This window comes from Mauremys mutica, chromosome 26 (assembly GCF_020497125.1).
Source record: "Mauremys mutica isolate MM-2020 ecotype Southern chromosome 26, ASM2049712v1, whole genome shotgun sequence".
NCBI classification, from domain to species: Eukaryota; Metazoa; Chordata; order Testudines; family Geoemydidae; genus Mauremys; species Mauremys mutica.
In genome coordinates this window covers 11,470,631-11,494,555 of record NC_059097.1, presented here as the reverse complement: position 1 = coordinate 11,494,555, position 23,925 = coordinate 11,470,631, and the positions used below count along the sequence as shown (strand labels likewise).

General features: G+C 50.5%; 2 protein-coding genes across 3 annotated transcripts in view; both read left to right on the top strand.

The window, feature by feature from the left end:
* LOC123356632 overlaps positions 1 to 23,925 on the top strand; it is a 1,710,063-nt gene that overhangs the window by 982,742 nt on the left and 703,396 nt on the right.
* The window catches only part of LOC123356641 (hydroperoxide isomerase ALOXE3-like), a 52,075-nt gene that overhangs the window by 8,023 nt on the left and 20,127 nt on the right, over positions 1 to 23,925 (top strand). The window contains exons 2-6 of one of the 2 annotated variants that reach the window (XM_045000013.1): positions 6,413 to 6,770; positions 7,904 to 8,108; positions 19,887 to 19,971; positions 21,109 to 21,231; positions 21,880 to 21,983. In XM_045000013.1, coding sequence (XP_044855948.1) covers positions 6,624 to 6,770; positions 7,904 to 8,108; positions 19,887 to 19,971; positions 21,109 to 21,231; positions 21,880 to 21,983 — 664 coding nt within the window. In that variant the 5' untranslated portion in view covers positions 6,413 to 6,623. Of the gene's footprint in view, positions 1 to 5,775; positions 6,771 to 7,903; positions 8,109 to 19,886; positions 19,972 to 21,108; positions 21,232 to 21,879; positions 21,984 to 23,925 lie in introns of those variants that run through there. The other variant, XM_045000014.1, reaches the window with a different exon arrangement.

The following is a 23,925-nucleotide window of genomic DNA, read 5'->3' as shown; positions in this document are numbered from 1 at the left end:
TCTCTCAACGGGTCAGTTGAATAGCTGATGGTCTTTAATGGGCCATCAAGCAAGCTAGGCAGAGCTAACACCAAGTTGTCTGGGATGTCTCCCAGAATCACAGCACACTCCTGAACAATGGGAGCTCATGTGAAATCTGTTGTTTCATCAGTGGAAAATGACATGCACCAGCCTTGTTATTCCAAATGGAGTTTCCAGCACACTTTAATCCAAACACACTGGTTTGATTAAAAAAAGGAAACAAAAATTATTAACTACTGAAAAAAAAGATTTGAAGTGACTACAAGTAATGAGGCATAAAAGTCAGTATTGTTTACGAAAGAAATGCAAAGATAAAATACAAACTAATGTTTAACTTAACAAGCTAAAAGGGATTTAAAACAAATGTTTCTCTCACCATCTGCTGAGACAGGCTGGTTTTCCTTTCAGCCAGGACTCCCCCTAACCTGCCCCTGCCGCCCACATTCAGTTCTTCAGGAGTTGTCATGAGCAGAGGGAAAAGGGGGAGAGAGAGAGAGAGAGTCTCATGCATTTTCCTCACCTCTTTTTATAATTCAGTCCTTTGTACTAGAAACCACTTCAGTTCTCAGCTGAGTCATGGTGACAGGCTGTCGTAGATACGAGCTTCAAGTGTCCCTGTGATGGAATGTAAATGTCATCTTCACACCTTGCCCCTGGTGGAGAATGGCTATTTGACCAGCTGTTTGCCTTGCTGTCTCTGAGGAACTTAAGGTTAGGGTTGCAGCTTTTTCAGTAATATCATACCGTAAAATCTCATCACTTTCCATACAATGTTGCTACACATTGTAACAGGAGTATCAGAGGGGTAGCCGTGTTAGTCTGGATCTGTAAAAGGAGCAAAGAATCCTGTGGCACCTTATAGACTAACAGACAATTAGCAGCATGAGCTTTCGTGGGTGAATACCCACTTCTTCAGATGCAAGTAGTGGAAATTTCCAGGGGCAGGTATATATATGCAAACAAGAAGCAAGCTAGAGATAACGAGGTTAGTTCAATCAGGGAGGATGAGGCCCTGTTCTAGCAGTAGAGGTGTGGAAACCAAGGGAGGAGAAACTGGTTCTGTAGTTGGCAAGCCATTCACAGTCTTTGTTTAATCCTGAGCTGATGGTGTCAAATTTGCAGATGAACTGAAGCTCAGCAGGTTTCAGAGTAGCAGCCGTGTTAGTCTGTATCCGCCAAAAAAAAAACAGGAGTACTTGTGGCACCTTAAAGACTAACAAATTTATTTAAGCATGAGCTTTCGTGAGCTACAGCTCACTTCTTCGGATGCATAGAATGGAACACACAGACGGGATATTTATACATACAGAGAACATGAAAAGGTGGAAGTATGCATACCAACAGGCAGAGTCTAATGAATTGAGATGAGCTATCGTTAGCAGGAGGAAAAAAACTTTTTGAAGTGATAATTAAGATGGCCCATAGAAGGTGTGAGGAGAACTTAACATAGGGAAATAGATTCAATTGGTGTAATGACCCAACCATTCCCAGTCTTTGTTTAACCCACAGTTAATAGTATCTAGTTTGCATATTAATTCAAGTTCAGCAGTTTCTCTTTGGAGTCTGTTTTTGAAGTTTTTTTGTTGCAAAATTGCCACCTTCAAGTCTGTCACTGAGTGGTTAGAGAGGTTGAAGTGTTCTCCCACTGGTTTTTGAATGTTATGATTCCTGATGTCAGATTTGTGTCCATTTATTCTTTTGCGTAGAGACTGTCCGGTTTGGCCAATGTACATGGCAGAGGGGCATTGCTGGCACATGATGGCATATATCACGTTGGTAGATGTGCAGGTGTATGAGCCCCTGATGGCGTGTCTGATGTGATTAGGTCCTATGATGGTGTCACTTGAATGGATATGTGGACAGAGCTGGCATCGGGCTTTGTTGCAAGGATAGGTTCCTGGGTTAGTGTTTATGTTGTATGGTGTGCGGTTGCTGGTGAGTATTTGCTTCAGGTTGGGAGGCTGTCTATAAGCGAGGACTGGCTTGTCTCCCAAGATCTGTGAGAGTGAGGGATCATCTCTAAGGATAGGTTGTAAATCTTTGATGATGCGCTGGAGAGGTTTTAGTTGGGGGCTGTAGGTGATGGCTAGTGGTGTTCTGTTATTTTCTTCTTTAGGCCTGTCCTGTAGTAGGTGGCTTCTGGGTACTCTTCTGGCTCTGTCAATCTGTTTTTTCACTTCAGCAGGTGGGTATTGTAGGTTTAAGAATGCTTGATAGAGATCTTGTAGGTGTTTATCTCTGTCTGAGGGATTGGAGCAAATACGGTTGTATCTTAGAGCTTGGCTGTAGACAATGGATCGTGTGTGGTGTGTCCGGGATGGAAGCTGGAGGCATGTAAGTAAGTATAGCGGTCAGTGGGTTTCCGGTATAGGGTGGTATTTATGTGACCATCGTTTATTAGCACAGTAGTGTCTAGGAAATGGACCGCTTGTGTGGATTGGTCTAGGCTGAGGTTGATGGTGGGATGGAAATTGTTAAAATCTCGGTGGAATTCCTCGAGGGCTTCTTTTCCATGAATCCAGATGATGAAGATGTCATCAATGTAGCGCAAGTAGAGTAGGGGCGTTAGGGAACGAGAGCTAAGGAAGCGTTGTTCTAAGTCAGCCATAAAGATGTTGGCATACTGAGGGGCCATGCGGGTACCCATAGCAGTGCCACTGACTTGAAGATATATATTGTCCCCAAATGTGAAATAGTTGTGGGTGAGGACAAAATCACAAAGTTCAGCCACCAGGTTAGCCGTGATATTATCGGGGATACTGTTCCTGATGGCTTGTAGTCCATCTTTGTGTGGAATGTTAGTGTAGAGGGCTTCCACATCCATAGTGGCCAGAATGGTGTTTTTTCCTCCTGCTACTGATAGCTCATCTCAATTGATTAGACTCTGCCTGTTGGTATGCATACTTCCACCTTTTCATGTTCTCTGTATGTATAAATATCCCCTGTCTGTGTGTTCCATTCTATGCATCCGAAGAAGTGAGCTGTAGCTCACGAAAGCTCATGCTTAAATAAATTTGTTAGTCTTTAAGGTGCCACAAGTACTCCTGTTTTTTTTTTTTTTTTTTTTTGAAGCTCAGCAGTTTCTCTTTGAAGTCTGGTCCTAAAGTTTTTTTGCTGGAGGATGGCCACCTTAAGATCTGCTATTGTGTGGCCAGGGAGGTTGAAGTGTTCTCCTACAGGTTTTTGAATATTGCCATTCCTAATATCTGATTTGTGTCCATTTATCCATACAAACGGACTTCACTAAAATAAGACAGGAGATCTACGTTACTCACTTCACCTCTCTACAAAGGAAAAAGGACTGTAAGCTGTCTAAACTCCTACCTGCTATGTGGGGCCACAACCGTGGTACCCCTAACCCACCCAGCAATATCGTCAATCTATCCAACCACACACTCAGCCCAGAAGAAAAGTCTGTCCTATCTCGGGGACTCTCTTTCTGCCCTGCCACCCCCACCAACATGATACAGTTCTGCGGCGATCTGGAAGCCTACTTTCGCCGTCTCCGACTCAAAGAATACTTTCAGGACAACACTGAACAACGCACTGATACACAGTTACCCTCCCACCAACAGCACAAGAAGAAGAACTCCACATGGACTCCTCCTGAGGGTCGAAATGACAGTCTGGACCTATACATTGAATGCTTCCGCCGACGTTCACAGGCAGAAATTGTGGAAAAACAACATCGCTTGCCTCATAACCTAAGTCGTGCAGAACGCAATGCCATCCACAGCCTCAGAAACCATCCTGACATTATAATCAAAGAGGCTGATAAAGGAGGTGCTGTAGTCATCATGAACAGGTCTGACTACCAAAAGGAGGCCGCCAGACAACTCTCCAATACCAAATTCTACAGGCCACTTCCCTCAGATCCCACTGAGGAATACACTAAGAAACTGCATCATCTACTCAGGACACTCCCTACACTAACACCGGAACAAATCAACATACCCTTAGAGCCCTGACCAGGGTTATTCTATCTACTACCCAAGATCCACAAACCTGGAAATCCTGGACGCCCCATCATCTCGGGCATTGGCACTCTCACTGAAGGACTGTCTGGATATGTGGACTCTCTACTCAGACCCTATGCCACCAGCACGCCCAGCTATCTCCGTGACACCACTGATTTCCTGAGGAAACTACAATGCATTGGTGACCTTCCAGAAAACACCATCCTAGCCACCATGGATGTAGAGGCTCTCTACACAAACATCCCACACACAGATGGAATACAAGCTGTCAGGAACAGTATCCCTGATGATGCCACAGCACAACTGGTTGCTGAGCTCTGTGCCTTTATCCTCACACACAACTATTTCAAATTTGATGACAATATATACCTCCAGATCAGTGGCACCGCTATGGGCACCCGCATGACCCGACAATATGCCAACATTTTTATGGCTGACCTGGAACAACGCTTCCTCAGCTCCCGTCCACGCACGCCCCTTCTTTACCTACGCTACATTGATGACATCTTCATCATCTGGACCCATGGGAAGGAGACTCTGGAAAAATTCCACCATGATTTCAACAGCTTCCACCCCACCATCAACCTCAGCCTGGACCAATCTACACGGGAGGTCCACTTCCTAGACACCACGGTGCAAATAAGTGATGGCCACATTAAGACCACCCTATACCGAAAACCTACCGACCACTATGCCTACCTTCATGCCTCCAGCTTCCATCCTGGACACACCACATGATCCATTGTCTACAGCCAAGCACTGAGGTACAACCGCATCAGCTCTAACCCCTCAGACAGAGGCCAACACCTACAAAATCTCCACCAAGCATTCTCAAAACTACGATACCCGCACGAGGAAATAAGGAAACAGATCAACAGAGCCAGACGTGTACCCAGAAGCCTCCTACTGCAAGACAAGCCCAAGAAAGAAACCAACAGGACTCCACTGGCCATCACATACAGTCCCCAGCTAAAACCCCTCCAACGCATCATCAGGGATTTACAACCCATCCTGGACAATGATCCCACACTTTCACAGGCCTTGGGTGGCAGGCCAGTCCTCGCCCACAGACAACCTGCCAACCTGAAGCATATTCTCACCAGTAACTGCACACCGCACCATAGTAACTCTAGCTCAGGAACCAATCCATGCAACAAACCTCGATGCCAACTCTGCCCACATATCTACACCAGCGACACCATCACAGGACCTAACCAGATCAGCCACACCATCACCGGTTCATTCACCTGCACGTCCACCAATGTAATATATGCCATCATATGACAGCAATGCCCCTCTGCTATGTACATTGGCCAAACTGGACAGTCCCTACGTAAAGGATAAATGGACACAAATCAGATATTAGGAATGGCAGTATACAAAAACCTGTAGGAGAGCACTTCAACCTCCCTGGCCACACAATAGCAGATTTAAAGGTAGCCATCCTGCAGCAAAAACACCTCAGGACCAGACTTCAAAGAGAAATTGCTGTGCTTCAGATCATCTGCAAATTTGACACCATCAGCTCAGGATTAAACAAAGACTGTGAATGGCTTGCCAACTACAGAACCAGTTTCTCCTCCCTTGGTTTTCACACCTCAACTGCTAGAAGAGGGCCTCATCCTCCCTGACTGAACTAACCTCGTTATCTCTAGCCTGCTTCTTGCTTGCATATATATACCTGCCCCTGGAAATTTCCACTACATGCATCCGACGAAGTGGGTATTCTCCCACGAAAGCTCATGCTCCAATACGTCTGTTAGTCTATAAGGTGCCACAGGACTCTTTGCTGCTTTTACAGATCCAGACTAACACGGCTACCCCTCTGAGAATTGGAGATAGTTCACCTCCCAATGACTTCAGAAATATCTACTTCAATTATCTTTGGTAAACGAAATAACCAGTCATTTATTTTCTGATATAGCTGTAAAACTCATCTGAAAAGTTTTCAAAATAAATCCCTGTTTAAAAATGTATCGTGTGTACGGTACCTTCTACAAATGAAACCGACAGCTATCTCTGAGTTGTGAAGAATATGTATTAAGCTTATAACAACCAATGAGAATGCACTTTTATGTAGAAAACCATGATTAAATCGAGTCTTCCTGACCAGTGGTTTAAATACTGATTTCAATCAAATCCACCCTGCCCGCTGTGTTCTTTCCCCTGGCCCCTTCATTCCCCCAAATATGTTTGGCACCGGGCCCACAAAAGGTTAATCCAGCCCTGACTGGGCTGACGGGATTTTGCAAGGGCTGCCCGGCGAGGCATTGGTGGAGAAGATGCCCCCCACTCCCCAGTTGCTCGAAGCAGACACAAGACGTCTGAGGCCTTCGCCAGAGCACGGGGTGTGCGTGTGCGTGTCTGTGATAATCCTCTTTGCCAGATCTTGGCTCAGGTGAGTCTCTTCACAGGTGCGTGGGTGCTGGGAGGGGCCCCACTGGAGCCAGCTTGCACCTGGCCTACAGCTAGATGCAATTATCCAGGAGCGAGTCAGCAAGCCAGACGTGGTCTGCAGGGCGGAGCTGCCAAAAAACAATCTCCTTCGCCCGCTGGGAGCTGCTCTTAATGTCCCAACTCACCGGCTGGAGGGAGCGTGAGCAAACCACCTCCTGACATTGCCCCATGGCCACCTACACCGTCTGGGTGACCACCGGGCAGGGCCTGGCGGCCAGCACCTGCAGCGCTATCTCCATCACCCTGGTGGGAGCTCACGGGGAGACCCCCAAGCACCGGCTGGATCATGAAGGAAAGGACTTTGCTCCCGGAGCTGTGAGTATGAGTCCTCCCTCCTCCACAGCAGCTGTCTCCTGAGGATCTCCCAAGGGGGAAATTTCCGAGAAGAACACCTGCAGCTCTGCATTCAGGCACTCTCATGCTTCAGGGCTTCAGATGGTTTTCCATAGGGGTCAGGAACAACCTCCCCCCCTTCCCTGCTCAATAACTGGTCGGGTGCAGTCTGCTTTTTTTTCCTCCCCCACCTTCCTCTGAAGCATCGATGCTTGGACACCCGGCGGGGTGGCCGGCACCCAGAGAATCCTCTTCCTAGCTGCCTGGCTGGTGTGTCTCCCTCACATGTTGGGGTCCGACCAATCACCACATTGGGGGTCAGGAAGGAAATTCTCCCCCAGGTCAGGTTCCTTGAGGGCGTTTCCATCCTCTGCGGCATGGTTCATCTGCTGGCACCATCTGGGCACACCAACCTAATCAATCCCCTGCCATTGCAGGGACTGGCCAGAGCAGCGGATCCAACCGGGCCACTGTCCAACAGTGGCTGACACCGGCTGCTTCATAAGAAATTGCAAAAGACCCCTCAATGAAGGGCTAAACTGCCCCCATTTCCCTCCTGTCCCCTATTGTTCAGAGCTCTGAAGCATGATGATTTCTAACCCATACAAAGCCCTTAGAAACTAATGAACTAGGGAGGATAATAATTTGCCTGTTTAGACTGTGGCTTTTCGGTATGTGTCCGTGCAGCACTGGACGCAAAGGGGGCCCTGATCTCAGTCGAGGTTTGTGCAGCGCCTGGCACAACAGGGGCCTGACTCCTGATTGGATCTCGCCGTGCTACTGCTCTACCCACAGTAGTGCTGCCCTAGATCTCTTGTTCTCCCCCCTCCCCGCTGGGAGCAGAGGCGTGGGGCTCTCGACCTTTTGCCAGCCGTTGGCTGGGTTAGATCTGGCAATACTGCTGCGCTGACCCCCAATCTCTGGGCTCCGTCTGAGTGGTGCCCCTGGAGGTCACTTCAGGCAGAACCCCCATGAGCCAGGGCAGTTCCCCCTTTTGCCCCAGAAGCCGGAGCGGAAGAGCAATGAGCCGTGTGCAGGAATTAGGGGCAATCCCTGGCATCCCCCAGCGCTGTGGGGGGGTCTAACCCTGCTCCCCTGGCCCTCTCCCTCCCCAGGTGGACATATACCAGGTGCCCAGCGCACAAAGCCTGGGGCCGATCGTGCTGATCCGACTGCACAAGGAGCCCTATTCCTTCTTCCCCTCGGACGGCTGGCTCTGCAACTGCGTCCAGGTGACATCGCCCGAGGGGGACACCTACCGCTTCCCCTGCTACCAATGGATCGAGGGGTACCGCACCGTGGAGCTGCGAGAAGGGGCAGGTAGGTCCCCCACTTCACACAAGGGATCACAGGCCCTGCCTGCCCTCTGCCCCCTCCTCTCCACGCCCCCAACCCGAGCGCCTCCCGTCCACTCAACAACTGGTCAGCGGCGAGCCCTGGCGCGCCCTGTCCCCCCGAACATGGTGATTCTGGGGGGCGGGGGAAATTTCCCTGTTGACTTGATGGATGTCACCATGTCTCCCATGAACGTTCATGGATTCTCACATGGATCAGTAACTGGTTAATAGCTCGACAACGGAGGAGGGATGAATGGGCAGTTTTCCCAGTGGGGAGAGGTAAACAGTAGGGTCCCCCTGTCACAGAGTGTGGGGGAGTCAGGGCCCTGCACCCCTCCACTTCCTGCGATTCACGGTGACTCTCAGCCAGCCCGTAACACAGAAGGTTTATTAGACGACAGAAACACAGTCCAGCACAGAGCTTGTAGGTACAGACAACAGGACCCCCTCAGTCAGGTCCGTCTTGGGGGGCAGGGAGCTTAGACCCCAGCCCTGGGGCTCCCTCCGTTCCCCCAGCCAGCTCCAAACTGAAACCCCCCCTCCAGCCGTCTCCTCCAGCCACACATCCCGGCTCCTCCTCCAGCCTTTGTCCAGCTTCCCAGGCAGAAGGTGTCACCTGGCCCCATCCCCCTCCTGGCTTGGATTACACGCTCCGGTATCATCCCTCAAGTGAAGTCACCCCCCTGATATCCCATCCCCAGGGCAGACAGTACCTGCAAAACTCCCCCGCAACATCCCCAGCTCAATCCTCCCTGCTCCGTCACACCCCCGAGGGTCTGTCCTGGGACCAGTGCGGTGCAACACATTCATAAATGATTTGGAAAGGGTGTATGTGGGGAGGGGGGGGCGGAGAAACAGAGAGGGGGCGGCATTTGCAGCCTCTGTCAGGGAGGTCACAGGCTCGGTGCTCTGGTACTGCTCTGGCATACTCTGCTAGGGGAAGCATCCTTGGCTTCGATGCCTCCTGGGACCGACCTCGGAGCCTTCAGCACCCTGGTCTCGCCGGGAGCTCCCTGAAGGATCCAACCCTGATTTCTCTTGCTAAACAGAATCCATGGGCTGACTGGGTGTGTTGTCTTCCCTACCAGCTATTAGCAAGTTTCAGGGCGTCAGCCCTGTTAGTCTGTAGCAGGGAGGAGTCCTTGTGGCACCTGAGATGAACAAAGCCAAATAAATGTGTTTGTCTCTAAGGTGCCACAAGGATTCCTCCTTCTTTTAGCTATTAGTAAGTCTTTCTTCTCCCTGCCAGCCAGGTAATTTGCATCAACTGAGACAGGAGCCTGCTCCCGACTATTCAGATCCTTAACCACTACCACTTCCAAGGCAGTTCTCTGTTGTAAAGAGATACCATCCATTTTCACCAGCAAGTTAGACTCAAAGTTCTGTGGTCCTTCCCTTACCGACCTCTGCTTCCACATGGAATCCGATGTTAATTCCACTGAGCGACGACGAGTCATATCCAAAGTGTCTAGGGATGAGCGTATACCTGCCCGTCCCTGCATTCTCCAGAGCAGGTCCAACTTTAGGCCGATTCCCCTGAATCAGGCCCCACGCCTGCACCCTAAAGAAGAGCACCTAACTTTTTAATTTTTACTCACCGCGGCGGTCCGGGCGGCAGCATTTTGGCAGCAGGTCCTTCCTTCACTCACTCCGGGTCTAGGGTGGTGGGTCCTTCAGTGCCGTGGAAGACCCGGAATGAGCGAAGGACCCGCTGCCGAAGACCTGGACCGCCGCAAGATATTCGAATCGGGCCCCCCCACTTCCTAAAGCCGGCCCTGCTCCAGAGATTAACTGCCCAGCCGTTCTGCTCTGCAGACTCAACTGCCCTCTGAACCCGAGACACAGACTGTCCACCCACCGAATCAGCATGGAGACATTCCTCTCTCAACAACCTTGTTTGCCCAGCAAACTGGTCGAGCACAGCCACTTGGTTATAGGGCTGTTCAACTTTCTTAACAGCTCTTAGGTTCATCTGAGATCTTCTCAAAGCCATCCCCACTGGATCTTTCAACAGGAAAGTCAGTGGATCCATTCACCACAGAACATTTCTGGCTGTTAGGAACTGAAACTGCCTTGGTCAAATCACTTCCACACTTTTAGTTCCAGCAAACTGCTTGCACAGATTACCGTGAGGATTCCTTTCCCTGGGAGCTTCTCAAAGCATCAATTCACCCCCTCACAGAAATTCTGCCCTTACCCTCTTCACCTAGGGCTTGCTCGAAAGGATCACTTTCCTGAGCAGCAACAGACTCTTTCTGGGTTTCACTTAAATCCAGGATCACCTTTGGCTCATCGGCAGGGTGGTTTCCTTTACTCAGGCAAACCAAAGCAGCCAAACAGAGAAGACTCGGTCTCACCCCACTGGCAGACCATAAGTCACACAAACAATTCCTGTAGACACTCCCGTTTCCCAGTGCCACTCACTATGGTGACGAATGGTTATGAATGCTAATGGGAAGGGGGTAGGTTTGGAAGATAAAATAAAAAAAGACCAAGTTAAAAATCACTTTAAAAAGTTAGATGTCTGCAAGTCACCAGAGCCTGATGAAATGCATCCTAGAATACTCCAGGAGCTAACAGAGGAGGTATCTGAGCCTCTAGCTATTATCTTTGGAAAATCATGGGAGACGGGAGAGATTCCAGAAGACTGGAAAAGGGCAAATATAATACCCATCTATAAAAAGGGAAATAAAAACAACCCAGGAAATTACGACCAATTAGTTTAACTTCTGTGCCAGGGAAGATAAATGGAGCAAGTAATTAAGGAAATTATCTGCAAACACTTGGAAGGTGGTAAGGTGATAGGGAATAGCCAGCATGGATTTGTAAAGAACAAATCACGTCAAACCAATCTGAGAGCTTTCTTTGCTAGGATAACGAGTCTTGTGGATAAGGGAGAAGCGGCTGATGTGGTAGACCTAGACTTTAGTAAGGCATTTGATACGGTCTCACACGATATTCTTATCAATAAACTAGGCAAATACAATTTAGATGGGGTTACTATAAGGTGGGTGCATAACTGGCTGGATAACCGTACTCAGAGAGTAGTTGTTAATGGTTCCCAATCCTGCTGGAAAGTTGTAACAAGTGGGGTTCCGCAGGGGTCTGTTTTGGGACTGGTTTTGTTCAATATCTTCATCAACGACTTAGATATTGGCATAGAAAGTTCGCTTATTAAGTTTGCAGATTATACCAATCTGGGAGGGATTGCAAGTGCTTTGGAGGACAGGGTCATAATTCAAAATGATCTGGACAAATTGGAGAAATGGTCTGAGGTAAACAGGATGAAGTTTAATAAAGACAAATGCAAAGTGCTCCACGTAGGAAGGAACAATCAGTTTCACACATGCAGAACGGGAAGAGACGGTCTAGGAAGGAGTACGGCAGAAAGGGATCTAGGGGTTATAGTGGACCACAAGCTAAATATGAGTCAACAGAGTGATGCTGTTGCAAAAAAAAAAAGCAAACATGATTCTGGGATGCAGTAACAGGTGTGTTGTGAGCAAGACACGAGAAGTCATTCTTCCGCTCTACTCTGCGCTGGTTAGGCCTCAGCTGGAGTATTGTGTCCAGTTCTGGGCGCCGCATTTCAAGAAAGATGTGGAGAAATGGGAGAGGGTCCAGAGAAGAGCAACAGGAATGATTAAAGGTCTTGAGAACATGACCTACGAACGAAGGCTGAAAGAATTGGGTTTGTTTAGTTTGGGAAAGAGAAGACCGAGAGGGGACATGATAGCAGTTTTCAGGTATCTAAAAGGGTGGCATCAGGAGGAGGGAGAAAACTTGTTCACCTTAGCCTCTAAGGATAGAACAAGAAGCAACGGGCTTAAACTGCAGCAAGGGAGGTTTAGGTTGGACATTAGGCAAAAGTTCCTAACTGTCAGGGTGGTTAAACACTGGAATAAATTGCCTAGGGAGGTTGTGGAATCTCCATCTCTGGAGATATTTAACAGTAGGTTAGATAAATTTCTATCTGGTCTAGACAGTATTTGGTCCTGCCATGAGGGCAGGGGACCGGACTCGATGACCTCTCGAGGTCCCTTCCAGCCCTAGAGTCTATGAAAACCAAGACCCCAGTAAAAGAAAAACGGTTCTCCCGATCCCAAAAGACCAAGCCCCAGACGCAGGTCAATATACAAGTCAGGTCTTACCCACAAATCACGCTGCTGCCAATCCTTTAGAATCTAAAATCTAACGGTTTATTCATAAAAAGAAAGCAATATAGACGAGAGCTGAAACTGGTTACAGGAATCAATTACACCCAGTAATGGCAGAGTTCTTGGTTCTAGGACGCTGGACGGCAGCCCGGGGCGCTCTCGAATGCTGGGAGGCGGCTGGCGCCCCCCCCCCCCCCATCCCAAGACCTACACCAGCAATGCTAGCGCCAGGAACTCAGCACACGCCCTGCAGCGCCCCACCTGCACCAGTGTACCGCAGTGCTGGGGGCTGTCGTGCCCCAAAGCCCCCTGCATGCACCCCCCCCGCATGCACCCTGATACTCCCATATACCGACCCTCCTGGATACCCCATGTAACCCACCCCCTCCGCATCTCCCCAGACCCATCTATTGCCAGGGCCCTGCAGGCACCTGGGTGCCCCCTGCACGCACCTTGACACCCCCACGTGCCCCGGGCCAGGCCGAGCCGCGGTGGGGTCCGTGTCCCTTTAAGAGTGGGGCTGGGCTGAGCCGAGCCGGCGGGGGGTGGCTGCGCTCCCCGCTGCAGGCTGATGCCGGAGCCTGGGCTGAGCGCCAGGCTCATGTCCTGCACCAGCTCCGGGCAGGGCTTTGCTGCGGCTCCCCCAGTCCCCCCGGGCCGGGCCGCCCCGCCCCCTGCACCTGCACGGTAGGGGCGGGTTGCATGAAGCGGGGCAGGACCCGGTGGGGCCGAGGGCTGAACTGGTGCGGGGGCTGCTGGAGGGGGAAGCTGGGGAAGGGGTGGCACGGCCTCAGCCCCCTGGGGCTGCCTGCCCCACGGAGGAGGCAGAGGGGCGCAAGCCGCAGCAGGACCCCAGCCTGGGGAGGCAGGAGCAGCCCCGGGGGTGCTGGGCGCGTGCTGGGCAGAGCCCCGGGAGAGCCCCAGCCCCACTGCAGGCAGTGCTGTAGAGAAAGAGCCCACGCCCTGTGGCGGGCGAGGGGAGCCCCAGGCAGGGGGATCCGGGCCACCCGCACCCACCTCTCACGGCCGCTCCATGCTGCTCCCGGTACCAGGGCCACCCAGAGGATTCCGGGGTCTTCGGCGGCGGGGGGCCCTTCCGTTCCGGGACCTGCCGCCGAACTGCCCTGAAGACCCTCGGTGGGGGCCCCCCCCCCCGCCGCCGAATTACCGCCGAAGCGGGACCCGCCGCCGAAGTGCAGCTCGGTCTTCGGCGGTAATTCGGAGGAGGGGGGCTCCCGCCGCGGGTCTTCGGGGCGCTTCGGCGGCGGGTCCCGGAACGGAAGGGCCCCCCGCCGCCGAATTACCGCCGAAGACCGGGCTGAACTTCGGCGGCGGGACCCGCTCCGTCTTCGGCGGTAATTCGCCAGCAGGGGGTCCTTCCGCCCCGGAGCGGAAGGACCCCCCGCCGGTGAAGACTGGGAGCGGAAGAAGCTCCTGCGCCCGGCCCCGCAAGAGTTTTCCGGGCCCCCTGGAGCGAGTGAGGGACTCCGCTCCAGGGGCCCCGAAAAACTCTCACGGGGGCCCCTGTGGGGCTCGGGGCCTGGGGCAAATTGCCCCTCTTGCCCCCCCCCGGGCGGCCCTGCCCGGTACCAGCCCCCCTGCTGCAGTTCTAGCACTGCCACTTTCCACTTCCTGTGCCCGGTGCTGCCCCGCCCCACCGCAGGGACCAGCCCCCGCCCTTCCCCTTGCTTGTAGGAGTTCAGCGCCGGCTGGCAGGCCAAGCTTCAGAGCGGAGCATGGGCCCCGCCCGCTGGCACCATGGTAACCCCTAACTAAGGCACTGCTTTTGGAAAATGTGCTGAGGGGAAGCGGCTGCTTCCTTTGAACCCCACTAGCTACACACCTGGTTCCCAGGGCCTTTTATATTCTCTCTCTTATGGGCGGAAACCCCTTTGTTCTCCTGTGCAAAATCACAGCAACAAGATGATGTTTGTAGCCACCTGGGCAAGTCACATGTTCATGCATGACTCAGTTTGCAGGTAGAGCAGCCATTGCTCACATGCTACCTCGAACGTCCCAGGAAGACTTCTCAGATGTGGATTGGAGTCTCCCAAGGTCCATTGTCAGTTAAGTGTTTCTTAACTGGGCACTTAATCTGCAAATTCCTTTCTTGAGAAGCTGACCAAATGCTTCCCTAATGCTACTTGGCATCAAACACACTGAGATACAAGTGCATAGCCAATATTCATAACTTCAACTGCAAAAATGAGACACACATCCAGATAGCCAGCAAACCATAACCTTTCACAGACACCTCACACGACAATCTTTGTACAAGATTTGCTGCAAAGATATAACAGTGGTTGCAACCATGATCGATACGGTCACAGTTCATGTCAATAACATCACAATAGGCACTGACTTTTGTTTTTGCTGGTGAGTGCTTTCGAAGAGGTGTGTGTGGGGGCGGGACTTTGCTAGCTTTGGGGAGAGGTTGTTTTCAACCTCTTTATACACATCTTTCTTGTTCTAGTTACTGAATGTGTCTATTGTTGGTATCTTTACTATTTTAATAATGGTTACGCTCTTATGAACTACGTATTTACGTTCTCCTGAATTATACTATATTGATATCATTGCAGTCACTTACAAGCTGTCTTCACCAACGTCCCGGTTTAAAGACATTACATCTCACCGTAGCTTTCTGAATGAAACTGTCAGCAATTTTATTTACATCTAGTTCCCTGGTATGGTCTTCATGCACATTAAGGACAGCTACATTATTCAGTTGTGTCTGTCCCGTTGATGATTGGAGATTATTTTTAAGTCACCTGAAGCTGGAGAATGAGTTCAGGATGATACAGGCCCAGTGAGCACGATACTTATAACTGTGCATGGGGCTGCCAGGTTACTGCAAGTGACTCCAAGATCTCTTTCCTGATGAGGGGTAGCAGGTAAGTTAGACCTCATCATTTTGTATGCGTAGTTGGGATGATATTTTGCCATGTGCAGTACTTTGCACTTAACATTGAATTTCATCTGCCATCGTGTTGCCTAGTCACCCAGTTTTGTGAGATCCCTTTGAAACGCTTCGCAGTCAGCTTTGGGCTTAACTCTTTTGAGTAATTTTGTATTGTGTGCAAATTTTGCCACCTCCCTGTTTACCTCTTTTTGCAGATCATTTAGGAATATGTTGAATACGACTGGTCCCAGAACAGACTTCCGGGGGACACCATTTGACACCATTCTGAAAACTCACCATTTATTCCTGCGCTTTGGTTCCTGTCTTTTAACTAGGGTGCCTGGGAATGCTTTCAGGATCATCTAAAGATCCTTAATTTAATTTAATGAGAAGACTTTTGTGATCTTAGTCACCCTGCCTCTGTTTATAAACAAACAATCTCACTGCCCCCAGGGCAGAATGGGGAGCAGCACAGCACAGATCACATTCCACACTCAAGCTCCACCTGGGGCTAGGGCATGTGCTGTGACCAGACCACAGGTACAAAACTCCGGGGGTGGGGGGGCAGGAACCACTATGGCTCATGGGTGCTGAGCACCCCTATGTTTTTTGGCATGGGTGCTTGAGCCCCGGAGCACCCATGGAGTCGGCACCTATGGCTCCTCTCATGGATCAGTAACTGGTTAAAAGATCGACAACAGAGCAGAAATGAATGATCAGTTTTCACAGTGGGAAGAGATAATTAGCGGAGTCTGTCCTGGGACCTGTGCTGTGCAACATATTCATAAACGATTTGGAAAAGTGGGGGAGCAGGGAGGTGGCAAAGTTTGCAGCCACCACTACATTACTCAAGATAGTTAAGTCCAAAGCAGACTGCGAAGAGTTACAAAGGATCTCCCAAAACCAGGCGAGTGGGTGACAAAATGGCAGATGAATTTCAGTGTTGATAAATGCAAAGTTAATGCATGTTGGAAAACAGAATCCCAATGATAATTCAAAATGATGGGGGCTAAATTAGCTGTTACCACTCAAGGAAGAGATCTTGGAGTCATGGTGGATAGTCCTCTGAAAAACATCCACTCAATGTGCAGCGGCAGTCAAAAAAGCAAACCGAATGTTGGGAACCATTAGGAAAGGGATAGATAATAAGAAAATATCATATTGCTTCTATATAAGTCCATGGTAGGCCCACACCTTGAATATTACATACAGTTCTGGTTGCCCTATCTCAAAAAAGATGTATTGAAATTGGAAAAGGTACAGAAAAGGGCAACAAAAACCATAGAATATCAGGGCTGGAAGAGACCTCAGGAGGTATCTAGTCCAACCTCCTGCTCAAAGCAGGACCAACATCAACTAAATCATCCCAGCCAGGGCTCTGTCAAGCCAGGCCTTAAAAAGCTCTAAGGAAGGAGATTCCACCACCTCCCTAGGGAACCCATTCCACTGCTTCACCACCTGCCTAGTGAAACAGTTTTTTCTAATATCCAACCTAAACCTCCCCCACTGCAACATGAGACCATTGCTCCTTGTTAGAAGTAGACATTCATAGAATATCAGGGCTGGAAGGGACCTCAGAAGATCATCTAGTCCAACCTGCTGCTCAAAGCAAGACCAATCCCCAGACAGATTTTTGCCCCAGATCCCTAAATGGCCCCCTCAAGGATTGAATTTACAACCCTGGATTTAGCAGGCCAATGCTCAAACCACTGAGCTATCCCTCCCCCCTTCTGTCATCTACCACCACTAAGAACAGCCGAGCTCCATCTTTGGAACCCCCCCCCCCCCCGTCAGGTAGTTGAAGGCTGCTATCAAATTCCCCCCTCACTCTTCTCTTCTGCAAACTAAAGAAGCCCTGTTATCTCAGCCTGTCCTTGCAAGTCATGTGTCCCACCCCCCTGATCATTTTTGTTGCCCTCCGCTGGACTCATGAGGAGTATGGAACAGCTTCCATATAAAGAGAGATTAAAAAGACTGAGACTGTTCATCTTAGAAAAGAGATGACTAAGGGGGGATATGATAGAGATCTAGAAAATCATGACTGGGGTGACTAAATCTAGAAAGTGACTACGGAAGTGTTATTTACCCCTTCACATAACACAAGAACCAGGGGTCACCCAATGAAATTAACAGGGAGCAGGTTTAAAACCAACCTAAGGAAGTATTTCTTCACACAACGCACAGTCAGCCTGTGGAACTCCTTGCCAGAGGATGTTGTGAAGGCCAAGACTATAACAGGGCTCAGAAAAGAACTAGAGAAGTTCATGGAGGATAGGTCCATCAATGGCTATTAGCCAGATGATCAGGGGACAACCCCATGCTCTGAATGTCCCTAAACATCTGACGGCCAGAAGCGGGAACTGGATGGTAGGGGATGGATCACTCGAGAAATTGCCTGTCCTGGTCTCTCTGTCTGAATCTCCTGGCACCGACCACTATCAGAAGACAGGATATTAGGCTAGATAGGCCATTGGTCTGACCCAGTCTGGCCATTCGTATGTTCCTATGTAATGGCTCTTGATTGTCATCTCCTGGGCTGGCTAATGGATGGTTACTTGGAACTGGTTTCGTGTAAACACTTGGCTTGGGAGGTGGCCTCTCCTGGCCTGTTTTGCTTCCCCGCCCTCACACGAGGTGATGCTAACGTTGCATCATGGTTACAATTGACACTTCTCTCTGTATTCGCATACACATGTTCACAACCACAGCCTGGATGCCTTGCTCACAAGGGCCGGGCAGTTCAGAACATCACACGGTTGCATAAAATACCTTACTCAGGATATTTTTATGGTCAAATAACACTGTATACAAACAGTTGATTGAACTTATGGGGGGGTGGTATTCAAACCTTCTGTTCTCCCCGGGGAGGAGCACCTGGACCCTGATTCTTACACCCCATCCATCATTCATGCATGTCTGTCCTCAGGTTTGCACTGTGCACATCTGGCCAACATAAGGGCTGTCACCTGCACATCTGTCCCTCCAGAGGTTCGCCCCATGCAATATCTGTCCACATATACTGTGAGGCTAGCCGGCCCCGTCCACATCCGTCCACAACTATATTTCATGAGGTTTGCCATGGGCACATCTGTCCCCATCTGTCCTGGCCCTGGTTTGCCACAGGTCCTCCATGAGGTTCGCCACATCTGCATCCGTCTATTTTCAGGTTGGACACATGCGCATCTGTCCCTGATAACATTTGGCACCCTGCACATCTGGCCACATCTGCCCCAGGGCAGGTTTGCCCCATGCATAGCTGTCCACATCTGCCCTGCGAGCATCTGACACTGCCCCTGCACCCCTGCTCCCTTCTCAGTACCCTCCCCCACATCAGTGAAGATGTAACGATGCTGGCTTTGGTGGGACCCAACTGAGAGTGCCAATTCAGGACAAATTGCTTAGAGCAGGGCAGTTACAGCACAAGGCTGGGGGTCCTTTGCACACCCAGTCAAACCAAACCAGCCCAACAGAGAAGACTTCGGGTTTACTCCACTGGCTGACCACAAGTCACACAAGCAATTCCCTTAGACACTCCCGTTTCCCAGTGTCCCCACCAGTACCGCTCGTTATGGGGACGAATGGTTATGAAAACCAATATCCCAGTAACAGAAAAAGGTTCCCTCGATCCCAAAGGACCAAGGCCCAGACCCAGGTCAATATACAAGTTAGGTCTTGCCCACAAATCACGCTGTTGCCAATCCTTTAGAATCTAAAATCTAAAAGTTTATTTATAAAAGGAAAAAGATCTAGATGAGAGCTAGAAGTGGTTACATGGAATTAATTACATGCAGTAATGGCAAAGTTCTTGGTTCAGGCTTGTAGCAGTGATGGAATAAGCTGCAGGTTCAAATCAAGTCTCTGGAACATCCCCCGCTGGGATGGGTCATTCAGTCCTTTGTTCAGAGCTTCAGTTTGTAGCAAAGTCCCTCCAGAGGTATGAAGCAGGATTGAAGACAAGATGGAGATGAGGTAACATCACCTTGTATAGTCGCTTCCAGGCGTAAGGACACTTCTTTGTTCTTACTGTGGAAAATTACGCAAAATGGAGTTTGGAGTCACATGGGCACATCACATGTCCATGCATGACTCAGTTCTTTACAGGCGGCAGCCATTGCCCACATGCTGTCTTGAGCGTTCCCAGGAAGACTTCTTATGTGGATTGGAGTCTCCCAAGGTCCATTGTCCATTAACTGTTTCTTGATTGGGCACTGACTGAGAACAGTCCCTTCTCAAGAAACTGGCCAAATGCTTCACTGAGGCTTCTTAGAATCGAACACATTGAGATACAAGCACAGAGCCAATATTCATAACTTGAACTACAAAATTGATACACCCATCCAGACAGCGTAATCCTAAGCAGCAAACCATAACCTTGTCTTAGACACCTTATCTGACCCCCTTTATACAAGATTTGGTGCCAGTACAGGACCTTGGTTGCAACAATGATCTATACGGTCCCAGTTCATGTCAATAACATCACAGAAGAGAACCTTTTTTGGGGGGAGGCAGCCTGGTACACCCCCGTTAGAGAAAGCAAGCGTCCTCCCTGATTCCCTGGGGGAGCAGCAGGAGGTGCTGTTTCTCACTCTGTTTGGGACCAGCCATCCTCCCGCCCACACACACAAACACGGCAGGATGGGCCCATGATGTGGCTAACACCCAGGTGTGCCATTGGCTTTCAAACTCCCTCTTCTCCCTCCAGCCAAAACCGTGTCTGAGGATGCCCAGCACCCGCTGCTGCTGCAGCACCGGCAAGAGGAGCTGAAGGCACGGCGGGAGGCCTACCGGTGAGCCGGGCGGGGGCGGCAGGGCTGGTGAAGGGGGCTGGGATGCACCCAGGCAGGACTGGGGGATGAGGAGGGTCAGGCTGATAGAGTCATAAGCCCTGTCCGGGGGAGGACGATAATAAGCTCCGGTTCTGCTTTCACTCCCTTCCCCTGCCTCCCACTTTGGGCTCTCAACTCCCCTGCTCTAACCACTAGACCCCACTCCCCATCACAGCCGGGGAGAGAACCCAGGGGCTCATGGGGACCCTGATTCAATCCTACACCCTCCCCTCCCAAATGTCAGGATCAGCCCGGCTGTGCTGCAGCCTGTCTCTGTTCTCAGCTGCTGCAGCACCTCCTATCAGTGACCTCTGGAAGGGCAGGGTCTTTTCCTTTGGTCTCCACCTGGGAGGGGTGGGCAGGCTCCAGCCACTGGCAGAAGGTGGGCGAAGAGCTTATGCTGGGCGAGACTCATCTAAAACCATATCTCTGCCCCATCTTACCCCCCTGGGTAGGCCTTACCACCCCCCACTCTCCATCAGTCTCCCACACCTGCTCTGGGGAGACAATGGAAGAGTTAACCCTGTGGCATCGGCAGCTCAGGGCTTCTCTGAAAGCCCCAGCACCCGGAGTCACGGGGTTATCCTGGGGAAAAACTCAGCTTCTGTATTAAAAGCCAAGTCACTCTCCAGACATTGTGTGTGGGGAGAGCAGCTCAGAAATCTGACCCCCACCTACAGGGATTGACTTCCAGATCCTGAGATTTCACTCAATAACCATTTGGGGTCTTACTTATTCAGGGGACGGGGCTGGTGCATGATCTACGAACCCCTGGGGTTTGCAACACTATTTAAACGAGCCACTTAGGGCATTTGAAGGGAGTCGAGGCAGTTCTTGGAGCAATGGGCTCAGGCTCTCTGCAGACGCAGGCAGTGCTGCTGAGTCGGTCACACTGGCTGCCCATTTTGGATGGTTCCTCTGTAACTACACAAGCTGCAGACGGTTTTATTTTTGCTAGGAAGCTGAGCAGGCGAGGGGTTTCTTTGCCCATGGGGAGCCTCCAGCCATGCCTGGGTGAGGCAGAGGAGGTCTCTGGAGGGGCCCCTGTCTGCGCTCTCTCGGGCATGGGATGGTGAGCCCATGTGTGTCTCCCGGCAGCTGGAAGGAATATGCCCCCGGGTGGCCAAGGTGCCTGGACGTGGCGACCGTGGATGAGCTGGACTCCAATGACAAGTACAGCCTGACCAAGACCACCATCTTCATCCTGCGCACCATTAAAACGTGAGTGTGGGGGGAGGGGACGCTACCCTGGGGCCGGCCCTGAGTGGAGCAGCCTGGGGCAGTGGGGATTTGGAGAGGGCTCAAAGGGGACCAACCCCCTCCCTAGGTACCCCAGCGGGGATGGGTTGATCTGAGAGTCACTCCAAAGAGGCCATCTTCTAGCTCAGATCCTGCCCCCAGAGCAGGACTCACGCCTGCCTCTGTACCGGACATCCCCAGCCATTCCTCTCGGTCGCTATGTTATTCCGGGCCCTGGTGACCCACAGTGAGAGACAACCCATGCCCCAAAGTCCTCCCGGTCTAAACCCTCCTCTCTGACTTAGTTTCCCCTCTGACCCTCTGTTTAAACCTCAGGTCACCAGCTGCACAGTGGTGGGAATAGAAATCATGGCTCCCAAGTGACCAACCAACTGAAAACCAATCTATCTATCTATCTATCAGACTGGGGGCATGATCAGATACCTCTAGTCTGCTGCTATTCCCTGCCCGACAGTGCCCACAGGGGGTGGATTGGGGCCATGGCTGGCACACATTGTGGTTATGGGGCCTGGCAATACCCTCCCTTCAGTTGGGTATTTGGCTGCGTCTCCTTTCTCTTGACTGGCCGGGTCCATCGGTCTCTCCTCTAAGGGTCTCTCTTGTCCCCAGGGAGCTGGAGCTGAAGCTGAAGGGTTTCTCCTTATGCACGGGCTCCTGGGAGAAGCTGGAAGACATCCGGAAGATATTCTGGTGTAACAAGAACCCCACTTCAGGTCTGTGCTCCCCCAGTGCACGGGCATGTCCTGCCCCCGGCCCCCCGACACAATCTGACCCTGTGCCCACAGACATGGGGTGAGATGGCCCTGCTGACTCCACCATGGGCAGGGCTGAGGGCTGAGACTCATTGTTCCTCCTGGGCTGACCTGAGCACTGGGGCTGGACGGTGAAGGACAAACGGGCTTTGTGAGCCCTCTGCAGCCTCCCTGGTTCCATCTGTAGTAAGAGGAGGCCCTAAGATATAAACCTTGGTATCAGAGGCCTGGTATGAGGGCTGAGGCCTGAACTAAAGTAATGGTCAAGACTTTGCTAACATAAAGCTGTGAGCCAGAGGCAGGCCCTGCTCACAGAAGTTGGCATGAAAAGGGCTGATGTTGCATAAACATATCTCCACATAGCGTATTGAAGCGTAAACATGGTACCAGGACACACCAATACTGCACATTCCACACAGATAACGAGGAACAGACGGACCCATCCCAATGACAGGGGCAAAAGGGGAATATGATGGATAGGGTTGTTTTGTTCGAACCAACGTGTACAAGGTGTGAGGCGGCACCTGACTACGTAGAGCGGTTGTATCTTGCTGCGTAGAAGGGTCGCACCTCAATACGTCAGGAGTGATGTGTAACTTGTTTGTACCTGTGTATAAGAATGTACCCCTGGGGCGGTGTGTCCTGGTACCGTGTTTATGCTTCAAGGTACGACCCCTCTACGTAGTCAGGTGCCGCCTCTCACCTTGTACACGTTGGTTCGAACAAAACATCTCTATCCATCATATTCCCCTTTTGGCCCTGTCATTGGGATGGGTCCGTCTGTTCCTTGTTATCTGTGTGGAATGTACAGTATTTCTGTGTCCTGGTACCGTGTTTATGCTTCAATCCACTATGTGGATATATTTTTATGCAACATCAGCCCTTTTCTTGCCAGCTTCTGTGAGCAGCTTAACTTTGCTTTATGTTAGCAAAGTCTTGACCATTACTTTAGTTCAGGCCTCAGGCCTCTGATACCAAGGTTTATATCTTAGGGCCTCCTCTTACTACACCATCCACATGGGAGACTGGAGGGCAGCTCTGGCTGGAATCAGGATCTGTCCCCCAGCAGCTAGTTGGGGATCCCACCACATCTCCCATAGCTAGAGGGGTGTTGCATCTCAGTGCATCTCATGCGGGCCGGGATAAAGCACAACAACCAATATGATTGCAAGCAAAATCGTTTATTGTGTACAATGCATCATATTATATAGGCTTCTCCATATTAGCAAACGTCAGACACACCAACATCACATTGCTGCTGATTGGTTCTTTGTCTGATACACACACTTTTCACATGCATGGCCCTTTGCTTACTGGTTTCCCATTTCCCATGCAATCCATCTGATTATGGACTTGTTTATCACCTTGAAACCGATCCCAGCTAGGCCACCTGGCGTCTGTCTCCCACGGGCTAGCTCTCAACTTTCTCATAACAACTTTATCTAACTCCTCTATTCTTCTTGTCCTGCTGCTGTAACTTTCCACCAAGGCAGCATAGGGATGATGTAACCCCACATCTCCCCCTCTTTTCTTAAAAAGACATCCAATAAACCTCTCCAAGCTTCATTGCAAAAGGCGTACAAAACAGGGCAAGCAAATAAAAAAAACAACTCCCAACGCAATTATTCCCATATGGAGAAGAAAAATAACCTAAGTGGGCCAGCCAAGGCCATTAAGCCAATCCCACAAAGGATTATAATCACGCGTAAGCTTATACATATTATCCTGCAATTGCTAAAGCAACGCATACATAAAATGCAAATAATCAAATAAATTTATACAACACATACCTTCAAAATTCTTACAACCATGTTCTTGCTTTCCAAGACTATTGGTATGCAAATTTTAATAACCATTCTAAAACAAAAAAATTGGCCAATAAAATTTCTCTCTTACTTAAAAA